The 13,404-nt window shown below is 35.3% G+C and overlaps 1 protein-coding gene across 1 annotated transcript in view; it reads left to right on the plus strand.

Annotated features, from left to right (window-relative positions):
* The first annotated feature begins 3,580 nt into the window (after nucleotides 1-3,580).
* zdhhc1 (zinc finger DHHC-type containing 1) overlaps nucleotides 3,581-13,404 on the plus strand; it is a 31,772-nt gene continuing 21,948 nt past the window's right edge. The window contains exons 1-5 of the mRNA XM_049471173.1: nucleotides 3,581-4,614; nucleotides 8,336-8,583; nucleotides 9,301-9,476; nucleotides 11,345-11,446; nucleotides 12,431-12,558. Coding sequence (XP_049327130.1) covers nucleotides 8,365-8,583; nucleotides 9,301-9,476; nucleotides 11,345-11,446; nucleotides 12,431-12,558 — 625 coding nt within the window. The 5' untranslated portion in view covers nucleotides 3,581-4,614; nucleotides 8,336-8,364. The remainder of the gene's footprint in view (nucleotides 4,615-8,335; nucleotides 8,584-9,300; nucleotides 9,477-11,344; nucleotides 11,447-12,430; nucleotides 12,559-13,404) is intronic.

Here is a 13,404-nt window from a genome sequence, read left to right on the forward strand (position 1 = left end):
TACAACTCTCTATGCAGCTGCATGTGGTATTTGGTAAATTTGGTAAACTGTCCTCATCCTAAGGTTTATAAAATACAGTATTTGTAAAACAATGTAAAATTTGACACAGTGGATTTCAGGTACAATCCTGGTTATCCCTGACCTGCACATTTTCCAATATTCCCAGCCTCAGCACACCCAGTCCAGATGGACCCGGTAAGTGGGTCAATGACGTGTCTGAGCGTATTACTTTTCCTCACATACAGATGGGTCCATAAGTTTTTGGACGCTGACAGAATTTTCACAACTGGTTCTATTGACTGCCTAAAATGGAGCAATCATGACCGGGGATTTTAATATATATATATATATATATATATATATATATATATATATATATATATATATATATATATACCCTCTTCTCTTACCTTCTGGTCATGTTGAAGTACATTGCTCCCACCTCCACCCTATCTTTAAAATTTACGGCAATTTTAACCAAAGTATGTGCCTCTTTTTATGTCCCAGGTTAGCATTGATAGCATTTACCCAGGTTAGCATTGTCAGTTTTGTCCCTGACTAGCATTGTCCTAGGTTAGCATTGTTAGCTTTGTCCATGGCTAGCATTGTTCCAGGATAGCATAGTTAGCACAGTACTAGATTTGTATTATTAGCACTGTCCTATGTTAGCATTTTTAGCACTGTCCCAGGTTTGCAATGTTAGCTTTGTCCATGACTAGCATTGTCCCAGGTTAGCATTGTTTGCTTTTTCCTTGACTAGCATTGTCCCAGGTTAGCATTGTTAGCTTTGTCCATGGCTAGCATTGTTCCAGGATAGCATAGTGAGCACAGTACTAGATTTGCATTATTAGCACTGTCCTACATTAGCATTGTTAAGAATACGAGTTGATAACAAAGCATTATACAGTATTTTGCCCACAGATAAAGTTGGACAGTACTATGTGTACGACTGATTTAATGAAACACAAAAAGATAAAAGTGATTATAAACTAAATAATAGTAGTACATAATAGTAGATTTTAAATGCTAATTTCTAAGAAATCCTTATTTGTCACTGACCCACTTATCAAGTCCTCTCATGAACTAAATCAGCAGTGTTTAGGCGACCTGACGTAGGGGAGGCTTGGAAACCCATGACTGGAGTTGGGAAACAATGGGTATAATGGTTTGCAAGCAGCATGCACTGGCCCAGAGCAGCCCCAGCACACCTGATTCAACACATCAGCTTAGTGTGAAGCCCTGGATGAGATTTATTAAGTATGTCAAAGGAGACATTACACTGAACTGTGCTGTGCTTTGGGGCCCGGCTCACATTTGGCCTACATAAAGTAAACTGAAAATTCAGTAGAAATACCAGAATAAATAGACAGCATCTAACTGTTTGTCTGGCTCAAAACTAAATAATTCCTTTCTGCAGCCACTGAAATAGCAACAACTACTTAAACTAGCTGTTATTTAACAGATTTAAAGCATGCACACACATAATGTAAGCTATTCATGCTTTTTTGCTATTTTGGATGATTGGGCTAAAGGTGTTTCCAAGTTCCACAGTTTTGGAACACAAATGCTTTCTGATGAAACATCTGCATCAGTGATTGTGTTTATTTACTTAAAAAATAATTTATATTCAGATTACACTCTGATTTCTCACATCAAAGAATCAGATTAAGAAATTTTATATAGCGAGCAGGATTTTAGCACTGTAATAGTATTTCTCAGTGTTTACTCTTAAATTGAGTATTCTGGGATTTTTCCATCTTTTTTTTTTAATACAGGGTCTGTATTAAAACAGACCCTGGCCTTGATATACTGTTGTACACTATATTGCCAAAAGTATTGGCTCACCCATCCAAATCATTGAACTCAGTTCCCAATCACTTCCATGGCCACAGGTGTATAAAAGCAGCACCTAGACTTGCAGACTGCTTCTACAAACATTAGTGAAAGAATGTGTCGCTTTCAGGAGCTCATTGAACTCTAGCGTGGTATCGTGATAGGATGCAGCACCTGTGCAACAAATCCAATCGTGAAATTTCACTACTCACTACCAAACAGTCCACAGCCAACTGTCAGTGATATTATATCAAAACTGAAGCGGCTTTGTGCAGAGTTAACCAACCACAGCTCTCCAAACTTCATGTAGCTTCAGAATAGCTCAAGAACAGTAGAGTGTAGAGAACTGCATGCAATGGGTTTCCAGGACCAAGCAACTCCATCCAAGCCTCACATTACCAAATGCAAAGCAAGTGTTACTTTTAGCAACATAGTGAACATCAGAAAATTACCCAAATTCATGTAGTTGGATTACTGACAAACTGTAATGTTCTGCAGTAATGTCTTTATGAAGTGCATTTAAACGCCATCACTGTGAATCTGAAGAAACAAGTAAATGCATATTTCCCTTTTTGTTTTGAATGGAAATACCGTGATCAGTATCTGCAGTAAGTTAGTGTTGGAAGAAAGGCATCAAGTCAGCATTTCTTGTGTTTCGGACACAGTGAAAGTCTCAAGCCCTCCATTGAATCAGCTGGGAGCTGATGGAGCCTTGAATGTAAAAACATTACCCTGCTTCCATCTGCTGGTCTGACTTAAGTAATGCACTATGTAACGATAAGTATTGTAGTAGAGAGCTGTACAGTATGCAGGATTTCTCTGCTTTGGCACATCAAATAAAGCAAATTTCTGATTGACAACAAACTTAAAACAACCCTTCTTAACATTGCCTTATAGTCATCGGTTAGTGGTGAAACTCTAACACTGAATCAACGTTCATTTAGAGGTTTGAATAGCTGGGCTGAGCTCTTCTACACTCACAATGCTTTTAAGTAAAAGGTGCTTCCCACAAATAATAATATCAATATTAATAATTATTATTTGAATGCCCATTTCTACTCTGAAATACGACACTTGAAAATCCAGCAAATATTTTCTAAGCAAAAAAAAAAAATCTTCAAAAAAAAAATCATCTTCAGATAACCTCTAGCTCAAAATAAAAATAATCGGATGGTACCTTAAAATAATGCTCATTAGCTCAAAAAAAATACTATCACTCATCACTTAGTATCTTAAAAAAATGAATTAGTATGTCAAATGTAAAACTTAGTATATCAAATAGTATCTTAAAATTATGAGATAGCATCTCAAGATCTCATGAAAATCTTAAAATAACAAGTAGTTTACTTAATAATGGGAATGGCTGAAATAACAAAAAAGATGCAGAGCATTCAGACCTCAAATAATGCAAATAAAACAAGTTCATATTCATAAAGTTTTAAGAGTTCAGAAATCAATATTTGGTGGAATTACCCTGGTTTTTAATCACAGTTTTCATGCATCCTGGCATGTTCTCTTCTTCTCCACCAGTCTTACACACTGCTTTTGGATAACTTTATGCCTTTACTCCTGGTGCAAACATTTTAAGCAGTTCAGCTTGGTTTGATGGCTTGTGATCATCCATATTCCTCTTTATTATATCCCAGAAGTTTTTAATTTGTTATATTTAAAGAAAATCATAATTTTTCTTTTCCTGCTTTTATTTTGAAAATGAGAGACGCCGCCGTGAGTTACCCGGATGTGTGTACGGCGGTCAGCCCTCATTCATGCCAATAATGAAATGCGGGTCCGGCGCGCTAGACGGTAGCTGGGTAACTAACGTTAACTACATCAGAAATTGTGATTTTTTTTAGTGGAGTAGTATCGGTAACTTAAATATCTACAGGTTCGGCGGGTATTCGGTGTGGTTTGTGTGTATGTAAGTTATGTGATTAGCTGGGTTAGTAAGCAGAGGGCGGCTGTGCTGGGCGTGTTTTACGGTGCTTTATATTTAACGTTAGTTATAACGGGCTTTAGTGCTGGGGCTTGTAACCTAGGACCGAGGTTAGCTAAGAAGGCTAGTTAGCTGATTAGCTTATCTTAGCTAATTCGCTTAGCTGTCAAATATACCGTAAACATGTATAGTTGGTTCGCTAGCTAAGCTAGCTAGGTTATGTTTCTGTACACTTCTGTAACGTTAGATATGAGAATCAGCTTTTAATAGTTTTTGTATTTTGTTTTTGAAATATTTGGCTAGTTATAATGTAACGTAGTTAGTTAACGTTACGTTAACTAAGCTAAATAAGCCGCTGCTTGTGTTGTTGTGGAGATTATTAGCGCTAAGGTAGCTAACGCTAGGTTAGCTTTTTAAACTGCCTGGCTAAGTGGCTAGCTAAGTGCCTGGCAACTACCAGTAAACTACAGCCATGTAGTTAATTTAAAATCTGCCGCTAGCTTTAGGTTAGCTCGTTTTCTGTCAGAATCAGCTGCTGTGTCAGAGTGTCAGGTGTTAATGCCACGTAGCTGACAGTCAGAGTAATGCTTGACAGTGGAGAAAAGCTGTCCAGCAGCTTAATAACGTTAGCTTAACCTACAGTTTCTAGTTTTTAGTTAAATTAAAGGAGGAAGGGGAAGCGGCGGCTGAGCTATGCGGACCGCGGCGCTGTAGGTGCTCTGGCCGGGGTTAATGACTGGAGAGAGGCGCTCGCTGGGTGGAGAAGATGCGGTGGACCGAGGCGTGGTGGACTGGCTTCAGGTCGCTCGGATGGACAGCATTACCCAGACATTAACTTAACTGAATAGGTAAGTTTTTATATATATATATACATATTTTATATATATATATATATATATATATATGTATATATATATGTATATATATATATATATATATATATATATATATATATATATATATATATTCGTTATAATTATATATTATATTGGTAATGTGTATATATATATATATATATATATATATATATATATATATATACACATTACTAATATAATATATAATTATTACGAATATATATATATATATATATATATATATATATATATATATATATATATATATATATATATATATTCGTAATAATTATATATTATATTAGTAATTTGTGTATATATATATATATATATATATATATATAAACAAGATGTATCTAGTTATGTACCTCCAGTAGGGGTGGGCGATATGGCCCTAAAATAATATCACAATATTTTATGGTATTTTTGCGATAACGATACTCTTGTCGATATGACAAAACACTTAAAAAAATAACTAAAAAAATACGCTATACACTGCAAGAAAAAAATATATATTACATACAATATAATACTGCACATTAGGGGTGGGAATCGATTACTATCTCACGATTCGATTCGATTCCGATTTTGGGGGCCACGATTCGATTCAAAATCGATTTTTGATTCAAAACGATTTGAATTATAAATATTTCTGCTTCTGGCTTATGAATCGTATTGAAAAAAAACCCTCCATAATATACACTGGTCCTGGAGCAAGTAATGTGTTACAAAAACAATAAAATGTGCAGGAATGTGGGTCCTCAGTGACAGAGGAATCACTGGGATATCACAATGACGTTAATGAACAATAAATACATAAATAAATAACACTGCTTTATTACCAGGCTACTAGCGGTGGTGTGTAGGTGACGCTGCTGGGCTGATGTGATGATAGCAGTGGAGCGCTAAAGTTCAGGAGCAGCTGCTGATTAACTAGTTAATTTAAGGTGGTTGTATTTCTTCAGAAAGGGGGCAGGAGGTGGAGAAATTAATTCATATTGTCCATTCCTTAATTCCTCTGTGATGAGGAGCTGAAATTAGCTCTGATTAGCTTATTGTTATTTTTCCGTTCCGCCTTAAATGCTGCAGCCCGCTGCCACCTGTAGCGTTATTTAAGGTGGAACTGGAAAGTTAGCTAGTTAGCTAGCTAACAGTTACTGAAACTAACTACTAGCGATCTTTTTTATGCTTGTTATGAAGCATTCTGCCATAAAACATTGAAACTACACGTTAATCTAAGGTAATATAGTGCTTGTTCTGCCATCTTACCGGTGATTCTCAAACACCTACGCTCTGTGTGTGTCTGGAAGATCTCCAAAGGGACAAGCGCTATCCCCAGGGTTGCCAGGTCCAACAAAAATACCCAGCCCAAAATCAGTCTAAAACCCGCCCCTCAGAATCGATTTTGGGACATTTTAAATCGATTCTGAATCGTAGTAAATGAGAATCAAGATTCTTATGTGAATCGATTTTTTGGCACACCTCTACTGCACATCCCTAAGTGATATATTTACAAATAGAATAATTTAATCAGATTTGTATATTGTGACAGAAATATCATGATATTAAAATCCATATCGTGATGATAGGGTTGTTCTGTCTTAAAAGTAGTATATTATTTACTGTGAAGCTGGTGTATTTATTGGTGTATTTATTGTATAATTGTTTTAGTTTGCAGTTTATATGCATGCACTAAATATTCTGCAATATTATTTGCTGCATTAAATTATTTTATGCTATATTATTTATTTTGCCACATTATTATTATACTGTTATACTATTATACTATATTCCTGAAATGAATGAATTATTTTAATTTTCCTATTTCGCCAAGTATATCGTTATCGCAAAAATACCCTGAAATATCGTGATATTATTTTAGAGCCATATCGCCCACCCCTACGTGATACTAATAATAATGCACTCCAAATATCTTTATATTTCCAGGATTAAAGTAAAAAGATACTGAACAGATATAATCTGTCCGTAGTAGATATAATGGGAAATGGGATGGGTGATATGGCACGATATTTTAGGGTATAACATCGCTCACGATATAACATTTTTTGGACTATATTATCGTGTATGATACGATACAGCACACCCCTACACTTCAGTTTCTTTTATTTTGCCATGTATAGGTATATGTTTAGTAAAATGGACATTGTTGTTTTATTCTATAAACTACAGTATCTCATGAAAATGAGAGCATCTCAAAATAACGAGCGGTTTACTTAATAATGAGAAATGTCTGAAATAACAAAAAAGACGCAGATCTTTCAGACCTCAAATAATGCGAATAAAATAAAGCACGTTCATATTCCTAAAGTTTTAAGAGTTCAGAAATCAATATTGGGTGGAATAACCCTGTTTTTTAATCACAGTTGTTATGCATCTTGGCATGTTCTCCTCCACCAGTCTTACACACTGCTTTTGGATAACTTTATGCCTTTACTCCTGGTGCAAGAAGGCACGCAATTCAGCTTGGTTTGATGGCTTGTGATCATCTATTTTCCTCTTGATTATGTTCCAGAGGTTTTCAATTAGGTGAAAATCAAGGAAAAACATCATCATTAAGTGATCTCTTATTTTATTTTCAAGAACTGTATACTTTTATAGCTTTCAAAAGTTTGTACACACCTTAAATTCAGTGGGGACTCTGTAAAATGCGTAATCCTGTATTCTGACCGGTTGTGCTACCTGGGCAAACCGTGCTACCCTACTGTATATTTAAAAAAATATGGGGAAAAAAATAAGCACTATATATTAGAGCATGCTTCTATGTTACATAATTTAGTATCTACTAGCTAATGTATGACAGAACTCTTTCATTGATCGATATACAGTGAATAGCCCTATTTGAGTAACGTTCTAATTCATATTATTATCTAAAGACCTGAATAAATCTTTTGTAAAGTTTGTATTTTTTCTCCCAGCACTTACATTATGTTTTGGTCAATCTCAGATGCCTCTGTGGCCAGAAATGTCAACGCCTCTTCTGGTCATGGTTAACATAAATCAGTGCGAAGAGCCTTTAATAGATGCCATATATGTTCAGTTTGAGGTACTATAGAAAATATTAGTCTTCAGTCCGATTTGGAAGACAGTAATTGACTCCTAGCAGAATTTCCATCCACCACCTTGCTTTCAGGACAGAAGTCTGTCTAACAAAAGTTAGGATGCGTGTCTTCGGTAAGGAGCCAGGCAGTATAACAATATTTTATTGTGTTGCGATTAATTGTTTTGTGTTACTGAGCAATTTCCTGGATTCTTGTTGGTATCTAAAAACATTGACTAGCTGCACTTTTCGTTTTAAAGATTTTAAAAGAGTTGGTAGTTGTTTGAATACCATGTATCTCCAAAACAGCAACTTTACAGTAGAGAGAAAACGTTTAGGGGAAGTCAATGTAAAAATTCATGAAGATATTTTGACACCGTGTTCAGTGATCTATGGCTGTATGTGTGTAATCAGTCATATATATATATATATATATATATATATATATATATATATATATATATATATATATATATACACACACACACACACACACACACACACACACACACACACACACACACACACACACACACACACACACACATCAGCTATGGTAATATGGCAGCTCTGATCAATTATTCATAATATATACAAAACAAGCTGAGTAATCTGAAAGGAAATTCTCTCTGTTGCTCTCTCATTCTTCTTTAGTGGCAGGAGAGGATCTGCATTGCTCTCCCATGGACATCTGCGGTAGGAATCCAAACCGCACGGCTCCGGTCAGCGACGGGCAGCCCAGGCGAGGCGACCTACCACTGTGCTCTCGAACAAACGGTTGGAGCTGGCCTCCGCACCCTTTCCAGCTGCTGGCCTGGCTCCTGTATCTGTACTTTGCAGTTACAGGCTTTGGAGTGTTTGTGCCTTTGCTGCCTTCCCATTGGATCCCTGCAGGCTACATTGTATCCTTTGTGGAGAAGTTTAAGATGTGATGTGTTTGAGAAACATTTTAAATCAACTAGACTTGAATTAACCCTTTAAAAAAAAAAGAAAAAAAAGTGTATTACGTATATATTTTTAAAGCATACTTAACACGGAAAAGTACATACTTCTTAAAATTAAAATATGTACTTATATAAATATACCGGTTTGGAGCAACTTAAGTATACTTCAGTTATAATTAAGGTATATTTAAACACAACATAAAAGAATTAGGGTGTGCTTTTGAGTGTTATTTCTTTGTATAACTTCTGCAAACTTAAGTAGATTTAAGTATGTGTTTTTTCAACACATTTTTAATACACATGCACATATTGTGTACACCTTAATGCTACTGGAAAAAAAAACATATATACATACATATATAATTTGTTTTTCCAGCAACACAATATATTATTAATTAATATAATTTAAATTATGCTTAAAATACATTTTATGGATATACAGAGAAAGTATATTTAATGTGTACTTTTTTTTTAAATAAAGTATATTAAATTGAAAACACACTATTGGTATTCTTTACATAATTTGAACATACTTTTAATACTCCTAAGTATACTTCCTTTTCACAGGGAAATGCATGCCTTGAAGGGGTTCAGTTCTATACATACAGTATATTATCCTGACTACCAGCAGTCTATACAGCTCCTACAGTTACTGATCTTTAACCCAGTGTTCAGTGTACTGGCATTACTTTTGTCTGCCACCTGTTTGTGCACCTGACCGCAGTCTCCATCGATCCTGCCGACTATAACGTCAGAGCGAAGAGCTACAAGGGCCCGGTTCCTGTGTTTGACCGAAGCAAGCATGCTCACGTCATTGAGAACTGCCACTGCTACCTCTGTGAGGTGGACGTGTAAGTGTCCTTATTATATGATAAGCCTGAAGTTAAAGCACTGAAAGAGGGCGTTAAGTAGTGTGACAACTAGCTCTTGAGTTCTTGGCCTCAACGCATCCTTTTCATCTCAGTGGCGAGAGATGCCACTCTTGCGTCCAGCTGGCTAAGCGCTGCCACTATGATCGGGCGATCGCTGTTCAAATACCAGTCATGTAGCTTGCCATCAGCTACCGGAGCCCAGAGAGAGCACAATTGGCCTTGCTCTCTCTGGGTGGGTAGATGGTACTCTCTCCTCACATCACTCCTAGGGTGATGTTGCTCAGCAAAGGCATCTGTGAGCTGATGTATCAGAGCCGAGTCGCTGTGCTTTTCTCCGAGCCCTTTCCTTCTAGCCAATCTAGGACCACACACAGAACAGACACTTTTCAAATCATGTTTTGTGTATATATACTGTATGTGTGCCTCTACTGCTGTATTATATGCGGGCATGCAAAGGGAAGTTAGATTTTGGTACCTGTTCTCTTGTTTTTTCTATTGTTTTGTAGGGGATGAAACCCTGTTATAACTTCCTGTAATAATTTTACACTGCGAATGAACTGTACCAGAGTTCAGTAGTGTGACCGCACCCTGAATGAGTTAAATGAGACAGAAGTCGTGGTTATCAGGTTATTTTAGACTGTTGATGTAGTGTCATGTTTCGCTTTATAGCAAATTTTACAAAATTTGCTTGTAATGTACTTCTTTAAAAATTTAATTTTAATTTCATGCCAGATGTGTTTTTACAATATGCCAGTAATCTTTTGCATAGAATGAGTTTTTTTTGCCTGCTTGAAGTAGAAGTTTTCCATACACATGTCTAGTTCTGCCAATACACATTTTTATAGCAGCAGAGTTGAAAGATGATTACTTTTGCAATGGCAAGTTTTAGGAGAAAAAACACATTTTACAAACTTTTAGTGGAAGTCATTGTAAAAAGATTATTTTTTCCATTTATCACAAAAAATAAACATACACAAAAAAATGTCAGCATATCTTTAAGATCCTATGTCATAATTCTGAAATAATTAAAAACTATTATTTCATGTAATAAAACTGATGTATTATATATGCATCTAATTATGAAAGGAGCGTCTCACATTTATGTGAAAGTATCTTGTAATTATTAAATATTGTTATAAAAATGACGTTTTTACACCATACAATAATCTAATAACTATGAAAGAGTATTTTGTAATGGGGTGATCATTTAATTATGAGAAACATTTCATAATTATGAGGAAAAACATGAGTGTCATAAAAATGATAGAAATGTCAACATCACGGATCTGCATTCCAGTGAGTGTGTATATATATATATATATATATATATATATATATATATATATTATTCTAACAATATACATATATATATATATATATATATACAGTGGAGCCCAAAAGTATTCATACCCCTGGCAAATTTTGACTTAAAGTTACTTTTACTCAACCAGCAATTTAATTTTTGACTGGAAACGACACAGGCATCTCCCAGGAGATATTACGATGATATACAAGAGGCATCATTGTGGAAAAAAATATTTCTCAACTTTTATTCACATTTGAACAAAAAGTGTCATGTCCAAAATTATTCATACCCTTCTTAATAATTAATAGAAAAGACTTTATTGGCTATTACAGCAATCAAACGCTTCCTGACTGAAAAAAAGGGATGCATCAGTATATGTTAGGAGAAGGGAAGTCAGCATGCTTCACTTCACTTCCCTAATTGTCTCTTAAGTTCCTCTCTGCTTCAAATTAGCAATAATAATGGTGCTAAATATACTGCTTCTCTGCGTTCTGTATGTGTGTGTGTGTTTATTTCTGTGTGTTTTTTTTCTTCTCTCCAGTGGGCCTAAGTCCAAACACTGCAGTGCCTGTAATAAGTGTGTGGCCAGTTTTGATCATCACTGTCGATGGCTGAATAACTGTGTGGGCAGTAGAAACTACTGGTGAGACTGCTTTACTCCTAAGAGGACTTTTATTCTGAATAAATCAGAAGTGACTAAAGAACATGCAGTATGTTCTGATTCTTAAAGTAGGTCAGAACAGATGGTTTTCCATCACACCCTGTTGGCTTGCCTTGTGTTCTCTGCAGTTCAGCACAAAATAATATGTTATTGGGAAACGCATTTTTCTTGTGCAGAGCCAAAATTAGGGTTATTTTAACATTGAGCAACAGGTATTACTAAAGTAATTACATTACTGACTGATCATACAATATATGGACAAAACCCTGTGGCTGGGCGATATGGTAAGAAAAATATTGTATCATGATATTTAAATAGATTTTCCCATTACAGAATTTGATTTTTTTTTATGATGCATATATACTCATCACAGTCAAAATACATCAATAGTAAAAGTATTTTTTTTCCAATAATCTCCTGATTGCACTTACTGAGTATATTAATTTTATTTAAAATACACTGCACTAATTATGCTCTTTGATATTAAATGCAGAGTTGATCAGTGTTCTTAAAGTGCTGATAATACTCGTTTATGCCTTAAAAAAAACGATATTGTCAGTATGATTTATATAACTTTCTCACGATATGATAAAATATTGTAATTTTGACTAATGAAACCTCAATAACTGTATTTACTTAGTTTGAAGAGTCAGTTAATGTGATTAAGCTGTGATATCAACTTTTCTAAAAAGCTTTAAATGAGTCATGGTTGCTTATTTTGGGTGACCTATAATTCAGCATAACTAAGAAATATTTACAATTTTAGTCAATCTGGTCTTAAATATAAGTAATTTTAGTTTTTAGTTTACTTTGGCTGTTATCATGTGGGTAGCATATACCTGTGCAGTAATGCAGCTGCTTTAGCAGATTATTAATATTGTTATATTAAGCTATTTTGCTAAAATTTTATGTTTTTCTCTGTAATGATCTGTTATTAACTATCTTTTCTGTCATTTTCCATTGCAGGCTTTTTCTAAACAGTGTCATATCAGCTCTTGTGGGCGTATTTTTAGTTGTGATCATCGCCAGTTACATTTTTGTTGAGTTCTTTTTGGATCCATCGAAACTTCGATCAGACAAACACTTTCAGCAAGGTAAGAAAATGTTTTAGAAGGTTTTACATTGGAGCATACAGTGTGTGAACAGATGACACGCTTCCTCTTCAGCTCAGATTTCCTGACCTTTTATTGCAAAGCAAGCATTCCTAATCCATCACACTACCTCCACCATGCTTTATAGCTGGTCTGAGATTTTAATGCTATAAGCAGAGTAGGATATTTTAGCTAGACATAATTAAATGTACCAACAAAAACAACATTAAATCAGATAAATTCAGTGAGCAACTCTTTCATGTTTTTTTCTTGCTGTGGGCACATGACTGTAAATATTTTAAGGTTTAAATCCTAATATAACACAAATAAAAAAACACAATTTCATAACTTTAGGAAATCAGGTCAAGAATAGTTATATGGAACGTAAAACCTTTAATTAAGAATGGTTAAATGGTTGGAACAGACCTGTAAAAGCAAATAGTACATTTTTAAAATGATCTAGTTTTATCTTTATCTTTAACCATGCATGCCTACATTCTGTAAATAAGGTTTGTAAAATTGCACTAAACATGAACAAAAAAATAAAAATAAATTGTAGACACTTTATTTTACAGTAGTGAAAGTGTGGTTTATACTAGAGGTCTGCCAAAAATCGCTTCTTTTAATCCCGCGCCCGCCTGCCACATACACATTTCTGCCGCTCCCATCCCGCAGTCCTTATGGGAATCGAATGAATCACATATAGTGCTTCCAATCCACTTCTGGCGGAATTTCTCTGATGAGAACTTTGGGGGGGGGCACGTGTCAGCTGGAGATGCTGAAAATCTCCCATTGGTGTGCGTGCGTGCGTGCGTGCCGGTCCATCCTCCAAGAGATTTTTCTTGAGGG

This window comes from Astyanax mexicanus, chromosome 23 (genome assembly GCF_023375975.1).
Source record: "Astyanax mexicanus isolate ESR-SI-001 chromosome 23, AstMex3_surface, whole genome shotgun sequence".
In the NCBI taxonomy this organism is placed as follows: Eukaryota; Metazoa; Chordata; class Actinopteri; order Characiformes; family Acestrorhamphidae; genus Astyanax; species Astyanax mexicanus.